Source organism: Melozone crissalis, unplaced genomic scaffold (assembly GCF_028551555.1).
Source record: "Melozone crissalis strain CALT ecotype California unplaced genomic scaffold, PUWL_Pcris_2 ptg000060l_1, whole genome shotgun sequence".
Lineage (NCBI taxonomy): Eukaryota > Metazoa > Chordata > Aves > Passeriformes > Passerellidae > Melozone > Melozone crissalis.
The window spans coordinates 799,067-816,117 of NW_026535838.1; the positions used below are offsets into that span (position 1 = coordinate 799,067).

Sequence of the window (17,051 nt, forward strand, 5' to 3'; positions counted from 1 at the left end):
ATATTGAAAGGTGAAAGAAACAATGGAGAAAACACTAAATTCCATAAGAATTAACAATGAAAAGGGAGAGCTGTGCATTAGAGGGAAATCTTTGGGATCAGGTGTTCTGGGAAGGCTGAACCTCTCAAGTGCCTCAGAAATGGGGAAAGAGAGAAGGGAAATGTGGCTGGGAAATTGGGATAAAAAGGAGGCTGAGCCCTCCAAAAATGTGAGAGACCCCAGGGGAATGCTCCATGGCCTCTGCCTTTATTGGAATAAAGCCAAAGGACTCCTCTGTCTCCTTTCTGGGTATAAACCTCTGCTGTTGGTGTATTAATTTTCCTGACACCTGCTTCAGCTTGGCTGGGAGGATCCAGCTAAATAAGAGGGATGGAAGCTGTGGAACTAGCCAGAAAATAAAAACTTTAACAGTGAAAATAACAAACGTGGTGCAGGTAGAGAAGCCCCTGGGTGGGGCAAGCACAGCCAGGTACAGGGGCACAGACCCAATCTGAAAGGTGAACTCAAACATGACCTGATAGGAAAAAGGTCTTGACCAACAGTGAAGGCAAAGTGGAAACTTGATCAAATTTAGGAAGGTTCTGTTATCAGGACTGGCTCCCAGAATGGTTTTTGTGGTGGCCTGGTCATGTGTCCCCTGCCCTCAGTGCCCTGCCTGCCATGGCTTGTGGCCAAATCCCTCTGTGAAAGCATCTGGGGCAAAAACCTCAGCAGGGTGAGATCCCACAGGACAATCCTGGGCAGGAAAGGCACGGAGCAGGCAGAGCTGTCAGCACGGCCCTGGGCAAACAAAACCCCAGGGGTGTGCCAGGGGAAACCTCCTGCAGGTGAGCAGGGCTGGGCACTCACAGAGATGCTGTGAGCTCCTGGGGGGGAAATGCACAGTCCTGGAGCGCCCTGAGCCTGCAGAGAGGCTGCTGGGGCGAGCTCCTCTGGCCCTCAGAGCCAGCTCCTTACAGGGTGCGTTGAGATTTCACACCCACACAGTTGCATCATGAACAGTATTCCTGGCTTCTAGCCACTCTGTGATTTCAGGAGTCAGGGAGGATTGCTGTCCTGCTGTCCTGCGAAACCCTCCCTCAAAAGCTCAAGGGTGTAAGTGACTTTTTTTTTTTTTTTACATTTTTTTGGTCGTAAGACACAAACCCATTTGGAACAGTTTAAGGACAAAAAGAACAGAGGGTGCTGGTGTTTGTAGGACATGAATTTGCTGTTGTGTGTCTCCTGTGTCTCGACATAAACAATACAACTGCTGCCTGAACCTTTTCAGCTCGAGCTGCACCCCAGGTGAGGAGTGTGCAGCAGAGGTGTTGGGGTGTCTGGTTTTTGGGATATCTGGTTTTTGAGGTGTCTGTTTTTTGGGATATCTTTTTTGGGAAGTGTCTTTTTTGGGATGTCTGTTTTTTCTGATGTTTGTTTTTTGGGGGGGGTCTATTTTTTGGGATGTCTGGTTTTTGGGGTATCTTTCTTAGGATGTCTGTTTTTTTCGGGTGTCTGTTTTTTGGGATGTCTGGTTTTTTAGGTGCCTCTTTTTTGGGATGTCTGTGTTTTGGGGTATCTATTTTTGAGGTGTCTGTTTCTTGGGATGTCTGTTTTTTGGGGGTGTCTTTTCTTTTGGGATATCTGTTTTCTGAGGTGTCTGGTTCTCGAGGTCTCTGTTTTTTTTGGATATCTGGTTTTTGGGGGGTGTCTGTTTTTTTGGAGTGTCTGATTTTTGGGATGTCTGTTTTTTGGGATGCTTGCTTTTGGGGGTGCCTGTTTTCTGAGGTGTCTGTTTTTTGGGGTGTCTGTTTTTCGGGGTGTCTGTTTTTTGCGATGCCAGTTTTTTGGGATGTCTGTTTTTTTGGAGAGTCTGATTTTTGGGGTGTCTGTTTTTTGGGGTGTCTGTTCTTTGAGATATCTGGTTTTTGTGGTGTCTGGTTTTTGGGGGGTGTCTGTTTTTCGGGGTATCTGGTTTTTGCGATGCCTGTTTTTTGGGATGCCTGTTTTTTGGGATATCTTTTTTTTTTTGGGATGTCTGTTTTTTGGGATGTCTGTTTTTTGGGGTGTCTTTTCTTTTGGGATATCTGTTTTCTGAGGTGTCTGGTTCTTGAGGTCTCTGTTTTCTGAGATGTCTCTGTTTTCTGACATGTCTGTTTTTGCTGCTGGCTTTGGTGCCTCGAGGAGCAGCCCTGAGATCTCAGAGTGGCCGAGGCTGTGCAGGTGGCCCCGGTGTCCCCACGCCCTGCCCGATGGCCCTGTGACAGGCATGGTGACATCTCAGCCACGCTGCCCTAATTATTTCTTCCTGAACAGTTCTCATTTTGGGCGTATGATTGTTTTTACCACCAGCTGTGTTTGGCCTGAACTTCCAATATAATTGATTGTAATGAAAGATGTGTTTGGGGAATAAACTCTTGTTTGTAATGCAAATAGATTCATACTTCTGCTCTTACTTTTTTTTTTTTTAGCTTTAATCTGGGTAGAGGAGCACTGCAGGAAACCTGTGTGTTTTGTTAGATTAATTAAGAAGATAAGCTGAGAAAAGCATGTTTTACCAGTAGCAGAATTAACAAGCACTTTGAGATTTTATTTTCCTGATTGTTTTCTTTACAAAGTGTCTTGCTCCATATGGGAAGAAAGCAGCAGAGAGAATGACAAGAGCGAATATTAGTGAGAAATCCAAATTAAAGCATAAGTTTGTTTCAGGCTTTTCCACTGAACTTCTTTACCGAACTCCTTTTCTTGACTGTTCCTCAGTTGTGCTTGTACTTCTAATTTTAACAGCTATTCTGATGCATATATGTTAATAGACTTATATAATTCATAGGGTACATCCCTGCTAGGCTGACAAGGCACAGCTCAGAGCTCAGCTCAAGTAGGAGCAATAATAATCCAAGACAACAGAGCATAGAAATGGTGCAGAGGAATGAAATCAGAACAATAGTTTTTATATAAATTATATATATTTCATTTATATTTCATACCCGTTTTTATGTAATGCTCAGTTTCAGTCATATCTGACGGCTCTAATTTTAGGCAATTCAGGTCTTTAAACTGTTACAAAGAAAGGACAGGCTGCACAGAACAAAAAAAAAAAAAAAGCCTTTATAGAACACTGGAAACAATAAACCCTTCATCCCTAACTATCTGTATGTTATGTGACAAAGCCAGATGCGAGTCAATCATTTAGCACAGGTATAAAGTGTTCCTGCAGCCGTAGGCGAACATGACAAAGCCAGTCCAGCTGTGAGAGCTGCCTGCAGCTCCTGCACGTGTGTGGGTAGCATTAATCACACAGGATTCACCTCAGAACAGCAGGAAAACCCCTGGCAGGGTTTGCTTTTGGGAATGCCATTGTGTGCCTGCCGAAGCGCTGTCACTGCCCCGGGGGGCTGGCCGGGGACAAGGAGATGCCAAAAGCACGGGAGAAAAGCCTGTTCACTACCTGGAGGGCTCCCCAAGGGCTTTTGGGGTGTTTTGTGGGAATCCACACAATCAGAGGGGTTTGGGAAAGCTGCAGAAGGCAGGCCTCAGAGACAGCAGAACTGTGAGTGGAGCCAAGCAGCAGCCATGAGATCGGGCAGCAGAAAAATTATTGAAACTGTAGAAAAGCAATGACAAATAGAACAATGGTCTGTGTATCAATGCTTGTCTAGAATAACTCCCTAAGCTACAGAAAAGTTTATCTAGCAAGATATTAGGAAGGTTGAAGCTTAATAACGGAGCTCTGTGCATTGTGTTTGAGGGCTCACAAGCAGGTATTGCATTTGAAATAAGCCAGCACTGTTTAACCAAAGGTACCTGTGCTCACAGTGGTTGGACAGAACTACTGTCAATATAGAATATACACTGTACAGATATAAATACTGTCAGTGTGCTTTTGCTTTGTGTGATTGGTCACAAAGCTCATAAAGTGAGTTGTGACATTGAGTTCTGTGTCTGCTGCCTGGGATGTGAGCTGCTGGCACCTTCCCATTGCCATAGCCATGGACTGAGAGTGATGCTGGAAAATCAAACAGCTCCAGGCAGTTCCCAACAGTCCTGTCCTGTTTGTGGTCTGTAAATAACCTCCGGCTGGCGATAGTGGTTTCCCCATTTTCTGAGCCCTGGGCCACAGGAAGGTGCTGTGCACGTCCCCAATCTCAGCAGACACCAGTAACCAAAGGGAGATAAATGAGCATCACTTACTGCGGTGTAATTTCGGAAGTCAGAGCAGGATTTGTGCTGATTACTGCCCTTAGCTGAACGTGACCCAGTGGCTGGGAGGCACAAAGCTGTGTGTGCCACGGCTAACCCCACCTCAGCTCACTCAGAGTGTTTGGAAAGCTTTTCTGAGCAGAGACTGGAAACCCTGTGTGAGGCTTTTGGGGGGATTGTGAGGAATAACCCCAAAATCCATCTCTCAGAAGCCAGGGATCCCTCTGTCTGTCCCGAGCAGCCCAGACCCTGCCAGGGGGCTCAGAGACCCTGGCACTCAGAGAGCCCAAAATGCCCCTGTGGGTTTGATTGTGACCCATGGAGCAAGTTACCAACCTCAGATGAAGATCTGCAAGCCACGACAAATTAAGTAGAATGATAGTGAATTTATCACAGGGTAAAAAATAGATTTTGGGGTTTTTAGAATGGGGGTTCAGGATGTGAGAAATGCATGTGTTTTATGATTGGGTTTTTCCAAATATTCAAGTATTATCTGTGTTGTGTTAGAAAGTGATGCTGTATTAATTCTCTTAAGTAGTGTGTTAAATATAGTTTTATGTTATAACATAATGTTAAAATAGAAGCTGTGTGATGTAAGATTCTTTTTTTAAAGAAAGGACTCACACCAGATAGCAGCCACAGGACACCTGAATCTTTCAGAGAAAGAGAATTTGTTGCTCCAGGATCAGAAGAAATGAACTTTTTCCTGCATCGAGGGTGCTGTCAGGATTCAGAGGAAGCAGCTGACAGTGCCCAGACAGAATCCTGTGTTTGAATGGAATTTATGCACCATGGATGAGGTGTATGAATATGCAACAGGCTGTTGCTTTTAAGGGTTAATCCTCTGTTAACGTGGGGCCTTTTTTGGGCTTATTTTGCCCAGAAAGAGGCACCCAGACATCCGTAACTCATTGTATTTGTTGTCTCATATTGTCCTAATTCAAATTGTCCAAATTATTATTACTCTAATTGTATTACTATTTTTAGAACCATTTTATTGCTATTAAACTTTTAAAATTTTAAAAACAAGTGACTGACATTTTTCACAATGGGGCAAGATGGAGAAATCTGGGCGTATCCAGCCTTTTTCTTGGCCTCCATCCTCTGGGTGATGTTGGCACTTTTAGATTGCTTTAGAGTAGAAGCTCAGTGTCTAACACACAGGTGATGGGTATTGGGAAGTAACTGTAAATATCGTGCATGTAATTTTTAGTATAAAAAGATAACTCCACCCCGGGGAACGTGCAAAGGGAAATTGAGAGATGCAGCCCGTGAGGATGACACTAATCTGTGCTAAGGTGTCAGCGATGGGGAGAGACAGGGAGGCTGATGGGGATCAGAATCCCGTTTTACTGTGGGACATTGATGGGGATCCAATCCCGTTTTGCTGTGGGACACTGATGGTGACCCAATCCCATTTTACTGTGGACACTGATGGGGATCCAATCCCATTTTACTGTGGCACACTGATGGGGATCCAATCCCATTTTACTGTGGGACACTGATGGGGATCAGAATCCCATTTTGCTGTGGGACACTGATGGGGATCCAATCCCGTTTTGCTGTGGGACACTGATGGGGATCCAATCCCATTTTACTGTGGGACACTGATGGGGATCCAATCCCATTTTACTGTGGGACACTGATGGGGATCCAATCCCATTTTACTGTGGCACACTGATGGGGATCCAATCCCGTTTTGCTGTGGGACACTGATGGGGATCAGAACCCCATTTTACTGTGGGACATTGATGGGGATCCAATCCCGTTTTTCTGTGGGACATTGATGGTGACCCAATCCCATTTCGCTGTGGCACACAAGCATTCCAGCCCCCACGGCTGCTGGTAAAGCCCAGGTAAGGGAGCACCAAGGGCCCTGCACGGCACCCACAGGTGTTTGGGTGACCCAGCCGTGCAGGGAGGGGAGCAGCTCCCAGGCACACACACAGGCAGGGCCCAGGTTTGTCTGTCCCTGTCCCCAGCCTGGGGCTCACCCTGGTGTCAGGGCAGGGCAGAGATCGGGGAATGGGGAGGGAGCAGCTCGGGGACACGGGGACAGACACGGGGACGGACACAGGGACGGACACAGGGACGGACACAGGGACGGACACACGGACGGACACAGGGACAGACACAGGGACCAACACACGGACAGACACACGGACAGACACAGGGACAGACACAGGGACAGACACAGGGACAGACACAGGGACCAACACACGGACAGACACACGGACAGACACGGGGACAGACACAGGGACAGACACAGGGACCAACACACGGACAGACACACGGACAGACACACGGACAGACACACAGACAGACACAGGGACAGACACACGGACAGACACACGGACAGACACGGGGACAGACACAGGGACAGACACGGGGACAGACACAGGGACCAACACACGGACAGACACACGGACAGACACAGGGACAGACACGGGGACAGACACAGGGACAGACACACGGACAGACACAGGGACAGACACAGGGACAGACACAGGGACCAACACACGGACAGACACACGGACAGACACAGGGACAGACACAGGGACAGACACACGGACAGACACAGGGACAGACACAGGGACAGACACAGGGACAGACCCAGGGACATGGGGACGGACACAGGGACAGACACAGGGACAGACACAGGGACAGACACAGGGACAGACACGGGGACAGACACAGGGACAGACACACGGACAGACACACAGACAGACACAGGGACATGGGGACGGACACACGGACAGACACAGGGACAGACACAGGGACAGACACGGGGACAGACCCAGGGACATGGGGACGGACACACGGACAGACACAGGGACAGACACAGGGACAGACACACGGACAGACACAGGGACCGACACAGGGACAGACACACGGACAGACACACGGACAGGCAAGGAGCCAGTGAGGCCTGACAGCTTCTGGGGGAGCTGCTTCTGTCCCCAGCCGGGGGACGCCCCCAGGGTCTCCACGTACAAATGTTTACGTGCTGTCCCAGGGAGAGCAGCAATGTGCGCTGCAGTGAGCGGGTTACGGCCACAGACACAAACCTACGCGTACAACATCATCTCTGCCTTCTGCAGAGTTTGATGGGATTTTCTTTTTCCAGTTAACCTGCCTGATTGAATCTTCTTGCAATCCAAAGATTGCAAGTTCTTTTGCTTTTGCCAAGGCACCCTGTTATCAAATCTCTCATGTTAACCAGGTCCGGAGTCCCTCATCTGCCTTGTGTCCCTCAACATTCCAACATTAAGGAAATGGGTGAAATGCACAAATGTGAGAGATTTCTGTCACAAGTTACTGAGAATGATGTTTTGGGTACAGGTTAAACTTCACCAGCACTGCAGATGCCACGGAGAGCTACTCAGGATGTGTTCTCCATCAGAATGGGGAAAATTGTTGAAAAATACAATTATTCTCATGCGTTCCTTCCCCAGGGTATTGGAGAACTGTTTTTAGAGGTTTCTGCACAGCCCTGCTCTTACTGTGCTGTGGGCTCCTGTGCCTATAGCACATGTTACATCCAGATATTTTTTACTCTTCTTGACAAATCCTCTAAGGCATTATCTAATTAGCCTTTCCTAATATCTGACAAAACTACTATGCAATAGCTGTGTCTGATCTGTGTGTCTACATGTGTCAGAAATTTAGAATTATTTCCCCAAAGCCATTAAACACCAGAGCGAGAAATAGAAAGAGCACAGATCATCAGGAGCAGTATTTTCATGTTGCCTTTTTCTTTGGTGAAAAATAGCCCCACTGAGACAAGGAATAACCTCACTCAAAATCCTCGAGTATTGACAATCTCAGTTTATTATTGATACAATCAAACAGGATGGTGAATTGGAATAAATACAATTTTCAGCACCACTTGCGACCACCAGTGTATAACAAAAGGGATGTGCTAACATTTGAAACAATACAAATGACCCAAGAATTAAAAACAAACAAAATAATAAAGGTGTGAACACAATTGTTTCTTTATTTTCTGGTAAAATTATTTTCATTTTATGTTCTTACTATGCATCCGAGGAGAACCTACTTGTGAAATAAACTCAATTTTTGCAATAAAAGGACCAAGTGTACTTTGATATGGATTCAGGCCTTTGCTCATTTTAGCATGTAGCAATTGTGGCTTTGTGACAAGTACAATAAATGTTTAGTTTTGTATTCTGTTAAAAAAAATATATGCATAAATTTGAAGTGCAATTAATATACTTATCCCCTGGAAAGCTTCCTACTATTAATGATGAAGTTACAAATTTTATGGAGGTTGTTGATACAATTACAGATGGATATTGCTGATTTTTTTTGCTTTTAAATTATATTTCTCTGAGCTATTTTTTCACTTTTTTTCCCTCTTCATTTTTTCCCCTCCCTCCACATAAAATTACAACCCACACCTCCCAGGCAGCCACAAAACTTCTCAGCTGAGAACGTGAACCACGCAAATATGGCACCAGGAAGAATGTACATTATCAACAGTGGGTCAGCAGTTAAAGACACCTGCTCTGCACCTCCCACCTGCCCAGAAATCCCCACAATAAACAGGGACCTGATGTAAAGCTCAATTAATTTTTATTTTTTACTTTTTCGATTTTTTTTTTTAAGTTTTGCCCTTGTTTAATTGGAGGTTGAGTGGTGTATCTTTGCTTGCATGTGAGGGGTGAAAACATCGGCTGGATCGCTGTTGTCAGGGCTGCTCTGCCTACAGCCTTTTAGGATTTTTTTTTTTCTTCTGCTGTTACACACATTTTCTCCAGGCGTTTGTGCAGCCCCAGCTGCATCTGAACAGATTCATTATAATGATTTTCGGCGCGTTGCATCCATATCAAAAACAAAAGCAACGTGGGGGCCTTGTCCCCTAGCCTAGGCCTAGCCTTCCACCAAACCCACCTAATCTCAGCCCTACTATGTTTAGAGAGCATAATATTGTCCATATACATCGCCCTAGCCATATGACCCACCCAAATCCAATAATCCGTCTCCACTATCCTGCCTATCCTCATACTAACACTTTCGGCCTGCGAAGCAGGTACAGGCCTAGCCCTACTGGTAGCTTCAACCCGAACCCACGGATCCGACCACCTACACAACTTTCACAACTTCCGACCACCTACACAACATTCACACCGCCCTGGGAGGATGAGGGTGCCCTGCACTGTTTGATTCCTGGCTCGGGGCTCCGTTTGCCACAAACCCCCAAGGGTTTCTGTGGCCCCCCAGGCTGGGTGCAGGCAGGAGCTGCTCGGCTGCACAAAGCAAACGTTAAATGTCTCTTCTGAGGCTTCCACGGGGGAATGCAACTGGTGGAGTATCAAACCTGCCTCTATTGAATTATGCACCCCTGCGGCAGATTATTTGCAGGCTTCATGCCAGATGGAGAGAATTCTCTGTATCAGCGCATCAGGCCTTGTAAACATCACCATTTCTTCCCAGGGTTACTTACTTATTCCAGATGGCACCCGCTGCGCTCTCTGTATCTCTCTTCCAATCTGTGGGGCTTACTTTTTCCCAAGAAATGAGAGTGCTTAATATTTTACACATTTTTCCTATTTCTATGCCAATATGTGAGAGTATCTTGACAGAATAAGCAAAGAGTGATTTGCATTTATACTCGGTTCGCATGGAATAAGGAATTAAAAAAAAAATAAAAAAAGAAAGGTCTTTTTTTATTTTTTTTTAAATTCCTTATTGCTTTGTCTTTTTAATTCTAAAGTAATTTTCCCAGCAACCAAAGGCTTTCTGAAACTGAGAGCAATCACAGCCCAGAGTCTGCTGATCCCCCTGCTCTCAGGAGCTCAGCCATCACACTGCCTCTCCCGGCTCACATTTGGAGAGCATTATGAAATCTGTGTTGGGACATGCCAAAGCCTCTGGAACACTGAGAGCACTAATTTGAGAGATCTCCCCAGAACGTCGAGACAGTTTCATGCTTTAGCAATTTGTGAGCTGTAGGACAATACCCTTCTTAAGGACACCACACTAATCACAGGGTCTGTGAAATTCTCATTACACAGCTCCCAGAGCAGAGGAAAAGGGAGTAATCTCTGCTAACTTTCAAATTCAGGGCTCTGCTCTGGCAGTCATGTTTCCAACAAGCGAGTGTGTGTCTCCATATGAAAATTTCAGTCATGTGAATAAAGTTTTGAAGCATTATTGTCACTATATTTCGCATTTAGCGCTTAGCCAATGCTTGTTGCATCTGTATTAAATAAAATAGTGCTGGAACTTTTAATTAACATGTCTGGTCAACAAGCTGAGTCCTGGCTCTTCCCTTTTAATCCCAGCTGGCAAACCTTTTGCTGAAAAAGGAACCAGCTGAAAACAGGCTTAAGGAGAAAAGCTGCTGTCTTTTCTTCCCCACGTGATTTCAGTGCTGATTTGGACTATCAGCATTTCCACGTCTGAAATGCCACTTTCCTTCCCAGCACTGCCCTGGACCCAATCCTTTCCCTTCACCTGCCGTGGTGCCCTGGCACCTGTGTCACCCAGCCCTGCCCTGCTGTTTCTGCCCAGTGTTGGCCTCCTGTCCTGCCCCAGGTCCTGCTCTCACTCCCAGCACCTCAGTGGGTGTTTCCAGCTCCTCCGTGCCCTGCTGCAGCCATGCCAGGCACCCAGGGCTCTCCTGGCACGGCTGCTTGGCTTTCTGCAGGGTTCCCTGCCTGCCCTGCTTTGTCTCCTGCCGCCCCTCAGCTCACAGGGTTTCCCTCTGCTCTCTGCCGACCATGCTCTCATTACCATCATTCTCCCTTCCCTTTGCCTCCTGCCTTACTAGCGGTATTTCTCCAGCTTAATTGAGTCCCTTGATTCCAGCTTTTCTCTTTTTTTTTTTTTTTTCCACTTCTGCTTTTGATTTTCTCCAGCCTGACTGTGAGACACCTTCCGCATTGCATTTATTTTTCTCGTTTCTTTTCAACAGTCCTTTGTATTTTCTCATGCTGTCCTTGACCACAGGCAAGAACTCGCCAACGACCTCTGCAGACACACCAAACTGTTTCTTTCAAAAGTTGCTCTATAACCTTATTTAGCTAATCTTCTCCCAAAATACCAGCAGCAAATATGCCAGCTGTGTGCTGGGGATGCCGCCTGTCACAAAGGGCAGCACGCAGCCCCTGCACTCCCTTTTTGCCTCTAGGGATCTGATCTTGCGCTCAGACTGAGTGGCTCCTGGCTCGGATGGTTTTCCTGTGCTTCTGCAACATTTTGCACCAAGAGGTTAAGGCATGATCATAAAAAATGATGATGATGATGATGATGATGATGATGATGATGATATCCTCACCTGCATAACAGGTGATTTGCAGTTGCCTGCCTTCTGCTGGAGCTCCCACTGGGCGTTGGGCTGGGATTCCTGAAGGAGGGAATCTCATGGACACCTGTGTCACCACCTGTCTCACCGCCCTGAGCAGCCACAAGTAAATCCATCGGGAATGAATTACCACTGTGGTATACAGAGTGACTTAAAATCGATTTAACAAGGAAACTCCATCCCAGAATGTCTCCACAAAGCAGGAATAGTAACTCTCAAAGGGCGTCATCAGCAGCATTAAACTCAAACTTGTTTGCAAGATATTCAGGACTTAGAATGGCAGTGATGTGAGGTGCGTATTTCACAGTTTTCCTGCTTTATCAGATAACTGAATCTTAGCTGAATATCACAAATACCTTTCAGGTAGCCAAGTTACACTGTGTGCCTTGAAGAGCAAACAATTAGATCAGCAAAAATGAGTAAAATCACAGAGAAGAGACTTGTTCAGTTCTGCTTCTCAAACAATCTGCAAGAGGAGACAGAGAGGGGCATCCTTAGCGAAACTGGTTTTTTTCCCCCAGAAGTTATTGCAGCACTTCTTCAATGGCTTTACTAAACCGTTTTGTACATGATACATTACCTTGATATGAAAATGCAAATAGTGATTTAGTGACATAAACATATTAAAAAGTAGAGCACGTATATACAAAACCAGACATAAAAACAGCAGTATAATGTTGATAACTTTTCCTCCATTGCTTTAGTCAGTTTTTACTGCCTTTACATTAACAGCACTTTTTCTGAAGTGCTTTTTAGGATAGAGGCCTAAATTTTACATGATTTCTAAACTAGATTTTCTAGATTTTTTTGTCACCCAGAGGACTGACAACTCACTGCCCCGTTCCCCAAATTCCCAGGGTCAGTTCCGGGTGTGGGACTCAGCAATTCCACTGCTGTGGAACACAACTCCATGTATTTCCCTGCTTATGGCATCTTTGAACACCTTGCATGGGACTAGTTCCCAGAGGAAATTTCAGGTTAAATGTAGCCTAATTGGGTCAAATTATCTCTGCTGAAACAGGACCACAACTTTCCCCTGTAGTTCCACAGCGAGGTCCTTGGAGCCCATCCTGGCAACACTTGGGAATGTGTTTTCATAAATGAATGCCCTGGAATTAAAATACAATAAAATGAAGATTGGGATATAAAATAAAGTAAAACAGTGTGCTTATGTGTATGTTCTCTTCCTCAGAGCCCCATGGAATAAATTACATCCACGGATTCCTTTTCATCTGTTTGCACATTTAACTTGATCGTGTTCATACATATGAATTTGGGCTAGAATTCCTTTTTTTTTAAAGCACAAAAAACCCCCTTCTTTAATGTTGATAATGAAGAATTTTAAAAAATAATCCCATATAGATACACAGAGACATTTGGATGCATTAGATAGCATATACATTCATATATATGTTGTATACATTTAAAGCAAGAAAACGAAAGTTGTACTTGTATGAGAATGATCAGGTATAAGTAATAAAGATAATATCATGGAGAGAACTAAATCATACTTGAACAATAAAGGACAAGCTGATGGTTACACAAACAGCATTTACTGTAGTGACCAGGAATATTAGACTCCTTTTAGCTCCTACAGATTGCTATGCAATGACATATTCAACATTTTCAGCTGAGGAAAAGTGCCTGCATGTCTGGGAGAAAATGATGCAGTCAAAGAAAACTCTCTCTTTCTTTCTTTCTTTCTTTCCAAAATTTACCTCCTGTCATTTGCTTTTTTCTGTGTGTCTCAGGTGACCTGGTGGAACAGATGACGTGTGATCATTCGTGACTTGTGCAAAAGCTTTATTAAAGCACAAATGACGTCAGCTGGGACAAAAGCCCGCAACTTTATCTTGGCAAGGATGGGCTCTTGCTGTAGGATTTCCCCGTGATGTACGGCGTGCTTGCTCTGGAAAGCCGCAGCTCCTCACTGAGTGTCAGATGTCTGCTTGCTGCTCTGGCTGCCTTGCCCTTTGCTGCAGGAATTCCATGGAATTCCACACAGGAGCTGGCGCACTGGCAGGGGCACCAGTCCTGTCACACCTGCCCAAAGCCACGGCTTCCCTGGCCTTGGTGCGCTGGGCTCTGATTTCACTGCGAGAAGGCACAAGGCAAAGGAAATTCCAGCAGGGTTTGTGCATCTGTTTGTGTTTTTCCAATACAAAATTGTCTGTCGACAAGATGAGAGCCTTACAACCCTGCACAGGCCCATAGTTCCTGCAAATAACGCACAGAACCACAGGTGCTGACACAGATCACACAGGAAATATTTTCTAACCCATCCTGCGCATTGTACGGCAATGCTGAGTATTGTAACTTCCACATTTTTATTCCTTTGTCTTTTTTACTCACGAGACGCAGCAAAGCGAAAGGCAGTGAGAGCTACATATGCAAAACAGGTTTTCAAATGAAAGAGTTCCAAGGCTTTTCCCGAAAGAGCCCTAAGAGGAAGTTTAAGTCGCTCCATTTCCATACTGGTGTGTTTTATGCAAAGCAATTCTGGATGCCAGCTCGCTGGCTGTGATGAAGGCGGGCAGGTGCCGGGGTGCAGGAGCCAGCCCCTGCTGCCCCCCTCGCTCCCCCATCTCACTCCCGAGATGTTCCTCTCATGTGTGCATCTCCCCGGCGCTGCGGGATCTGTGAATGGTCCCGTTTGCGGCAGGCGAGCGCCGCAGAGCCCCCCAGCCCGAGCCGGAGCTCTCTCTGCGCCCACCGCCCTGCCCAGGGACACGCGGGGCTGCGGCGACCCCCGGGACGCTCTCCCGCGCCTTTATCGCGTTAAATTTCGCGTTAAAAGTGACGGGTTTCTGGTGCTTCTCTTGTGTTTCCCTGCTGCCTTTTGCTTTAATTCTTTCGCCACAGCTCGAGAGCGAAGTTACCCGGCTCCGGCGGCCGCGCTCGCCCGGCCCTGCCGCTTTCCAAGATTTTCGCTCGAAGAACGGGAAAAAGGCGGAAACTATCGAGAAACCACGGGGCAGCCCCAAATCAGCCCCGCGGCTCCCGGGCCGGCCCGGACAGCGCTGCGGGGCCCGCGGGGAGCCCCGCTCCGCATCCCGGAGGGACGGGGGGATGGAGGGATGGAGAGATGGGGGGATGGAGAGATGGGGGGATGGAGGGATGGAGAGATGGGCGGATGGAGGGATGGAGAGATGGAGGGATGGGGGATGGAGGGATGGGGGATGGAGAGCGGAGGGATGCGGGGATGGGGGAAGGGTGGCGGGGGGCAGGGACCCGGGCGCTGCGGCGGCGGCGACTTTGCTCTTTAAATCGCTCTCCAAAGCGGATTTACGGCTGATCCCCCACGTCAGCGCCCGGGGGGCCGCTCGCCGCCGGCGGAGCCGGTGCCTGGGGCGGCGGGAGGCGGCGCGGGGCGGGGCGGGGCGCGGGGCCGGGGCCGCCCCGTCGGTGCGTGCCGGAGCCCATGAATTGCTCCGAGAGCGCCCGGCGAGGCTGCGCCGCGGCCGCGGGCTCCGGGCACGATGCAGAAGAGCGTGCGGTACAACGAGGGGCACGCCCTGTACCTGGCGCTGCTGGCCCGCAAGGAGGGCACCAAGCGCGGCTACCTCAGCAAGAAGACGGCGGAGACCAACCGCTGGCACGAGAAGTGGTTCGCCCTCTACCAAAACGTGCTCTTCTACTTCGAGGGCGAGCAGAGCGCCCGCCCCGCCGGCATGTACATGCTGGAGGGCTGCAACTGCGAGCGGGTGCCCGCTCCCAAGGGATGCGCCGCGGGCAGCGCCAAGGATGCCGCGCTGGACAAGCAGGTACCGCCCCAGCCGCGGGTGGAGGGCAGCGGGGAGGGACAGCGGGCCCTCGGGCCGCCCCCTCGCATTCCCGGCGGTGCCGCCCCCGGCCCGGCCCGGCCCCGCCGGCGGCGGCTCCCGAGCGCGGGCCGAGAGCGGGGCGGGCGGCTCCGAGTGCTCGGCGGTGGCTCCTCGTTCCTCGCCCAGCCTTGTGTTTGCACGCCCTGTGACAGCCGCCGAGTTTCGGTGCGCTGCCCGGCGAGGGGCGTTTCACAGGGCAGGTGCGGAGCGGTCTCGGTGCCAGCGCTTGTGCCGCGTGGAGGAACGCAGCCGTGCGTTTCTCAGCAAACTCAGCACGGGGCCAGAGTCCCGGAGCAGCACCGGGCACCGTGAGGAGTCCCTGAGCCCTTCCTGCCCCTGGGGCTGCCCCGCTGCCAGCCATGCTCTGGGGACACACGGGCGGGTGAGCCCTGCCCTGATGGCAGCCTGCGACATCCCGAGGGGTCCCTGCCAGGCACGGATGGCAGCCCTGGGATGGCACTGATGGCACTGATGGCACCGAGCCCGAGCCGGGTCCGGCCCGGGGCTGCGGGGCTCGCACCGCCCGGGGCTCGGCTGGGATTCCTTCCCCGGGGGGCGACCGTGACCTGCCCAATGCCGGCCCCATTCCTGCCCCATTCCGGCTCCATTCCTGCCCAATGCCGGCCCCATTCCTGCCCCATTCCGGCTCCATTCCTGCCCAATGCCGGCCCCATTCCTGCCCCATTCCGGCTCCATTCCTGCCCCATTCCCGCCCCGGCGGCCCCGCTGATCCTGCCCAAAGCTGATCCGTGTGACATGCGTGTGTCAGAGCAGCAGTGGTTAAACACTCGCGTGTATTACATAACCGGGAAGGGAAGGGCGCTCTGCTCGCTCGGCGTGGATAGAGAGCGGGTGTCGTACCCACACACCGCCTGTTGCCTCGCAGTCTGAATTCCTGATCTCGTTTGCAATGTGCTCGAAGCCGGTGCTGGCGTGCCCCGGTGCCTTTCCCCCGGCACGGGGCGGGTTTGGGGAAGTTTGGGTGGTTCCGGGCGCTGTTTCGGGCTGGCTGCAGGTGTTTCCTCACGCTGGTGAGAAAGTGACACGGACCGCAGCCGCGTGCTGAAACCCAGCGCATCTCTGAGCTGTCCTGGAGTTGGCATCTTTGCCAGGAGAGCTCAGAGCCTCGCCTTGTATTGATGTTTATTTCCCCCACCTGTAAATAACCCTGGTGTGCCCAGGCAGCCTCGTGGTTGAGCGAGCGAACTCTGGGGAGCCGGGATGGTTGTGGTTGTGTCGTGTTCACCCTCCAGTTGCTGCCCACTGCTCTGAGGCTCCTTTTCATGGCGTTGTAAATGGAGTGCTGGAGGATCCCAGATGATATTAGACATGGATGTCTCCTCCTTTACACCGGCTGTTTACCGGCGGCGTTGGTAAATTACGGCTTGGCCAAGGGAACTGCCTGAAACCAACCCCTGCCATGTCTGTTCTCCGCCAGCCTCAAGTTGTGCTTTTGTAGTGATGAATGAGTTGTTCATAATTACATCTAGTAATAATTGCAGGGCAGGAAGCTGAGCTTTTATTGCTTCAGACATCAACTATGTTGGGTGCTCTCAAGAATCGCAGGCTGCTATTAAAGAGGCAGAAGAATGCCTTCGTTTTGGTTTTTTTTTTTTTTTTTTTTCATGGGATGCTGTTTGAATTTTCAAGAGAGACCATCAGGAAATATCCTTTTCTGTTCACCTTTTGCTTGATCCCAAGCTTCGTTCAAAGCTTTT

General features: G+C 49.0%; 1 protein-coding gene across 4 annotated transcripts in view; it reads left to right on the plus strand.

Annotated features, from left to right (window-relative positions):
- Positions 1-14,908: 14,908 nt before the first annotated feature.
- The window catches only part of RASGRF2 (Ras protein specific guanine nucleotide releasing factor 2), a 121,783-nt gene continuing 119,640 nt past the window's right edge, over positions 14,909-17,051 (plus strand). For all 4 annotated transcript variants that reach the window (XM_054287598.1, XM_054287599.1, XM_054287600.1 and 1 more), the window contains exon 1: positions 14,909-15,273. In XM_054287598.1, the coding sequence (XP_054143573.1) occupies positions 14,989-15,273 (285 nt within the window). In that variant the 5' untranslated portion in view covers positions 14,909-14,988. The remainder of the gene's footprint in view (positions 15,274-17,051) is intronic.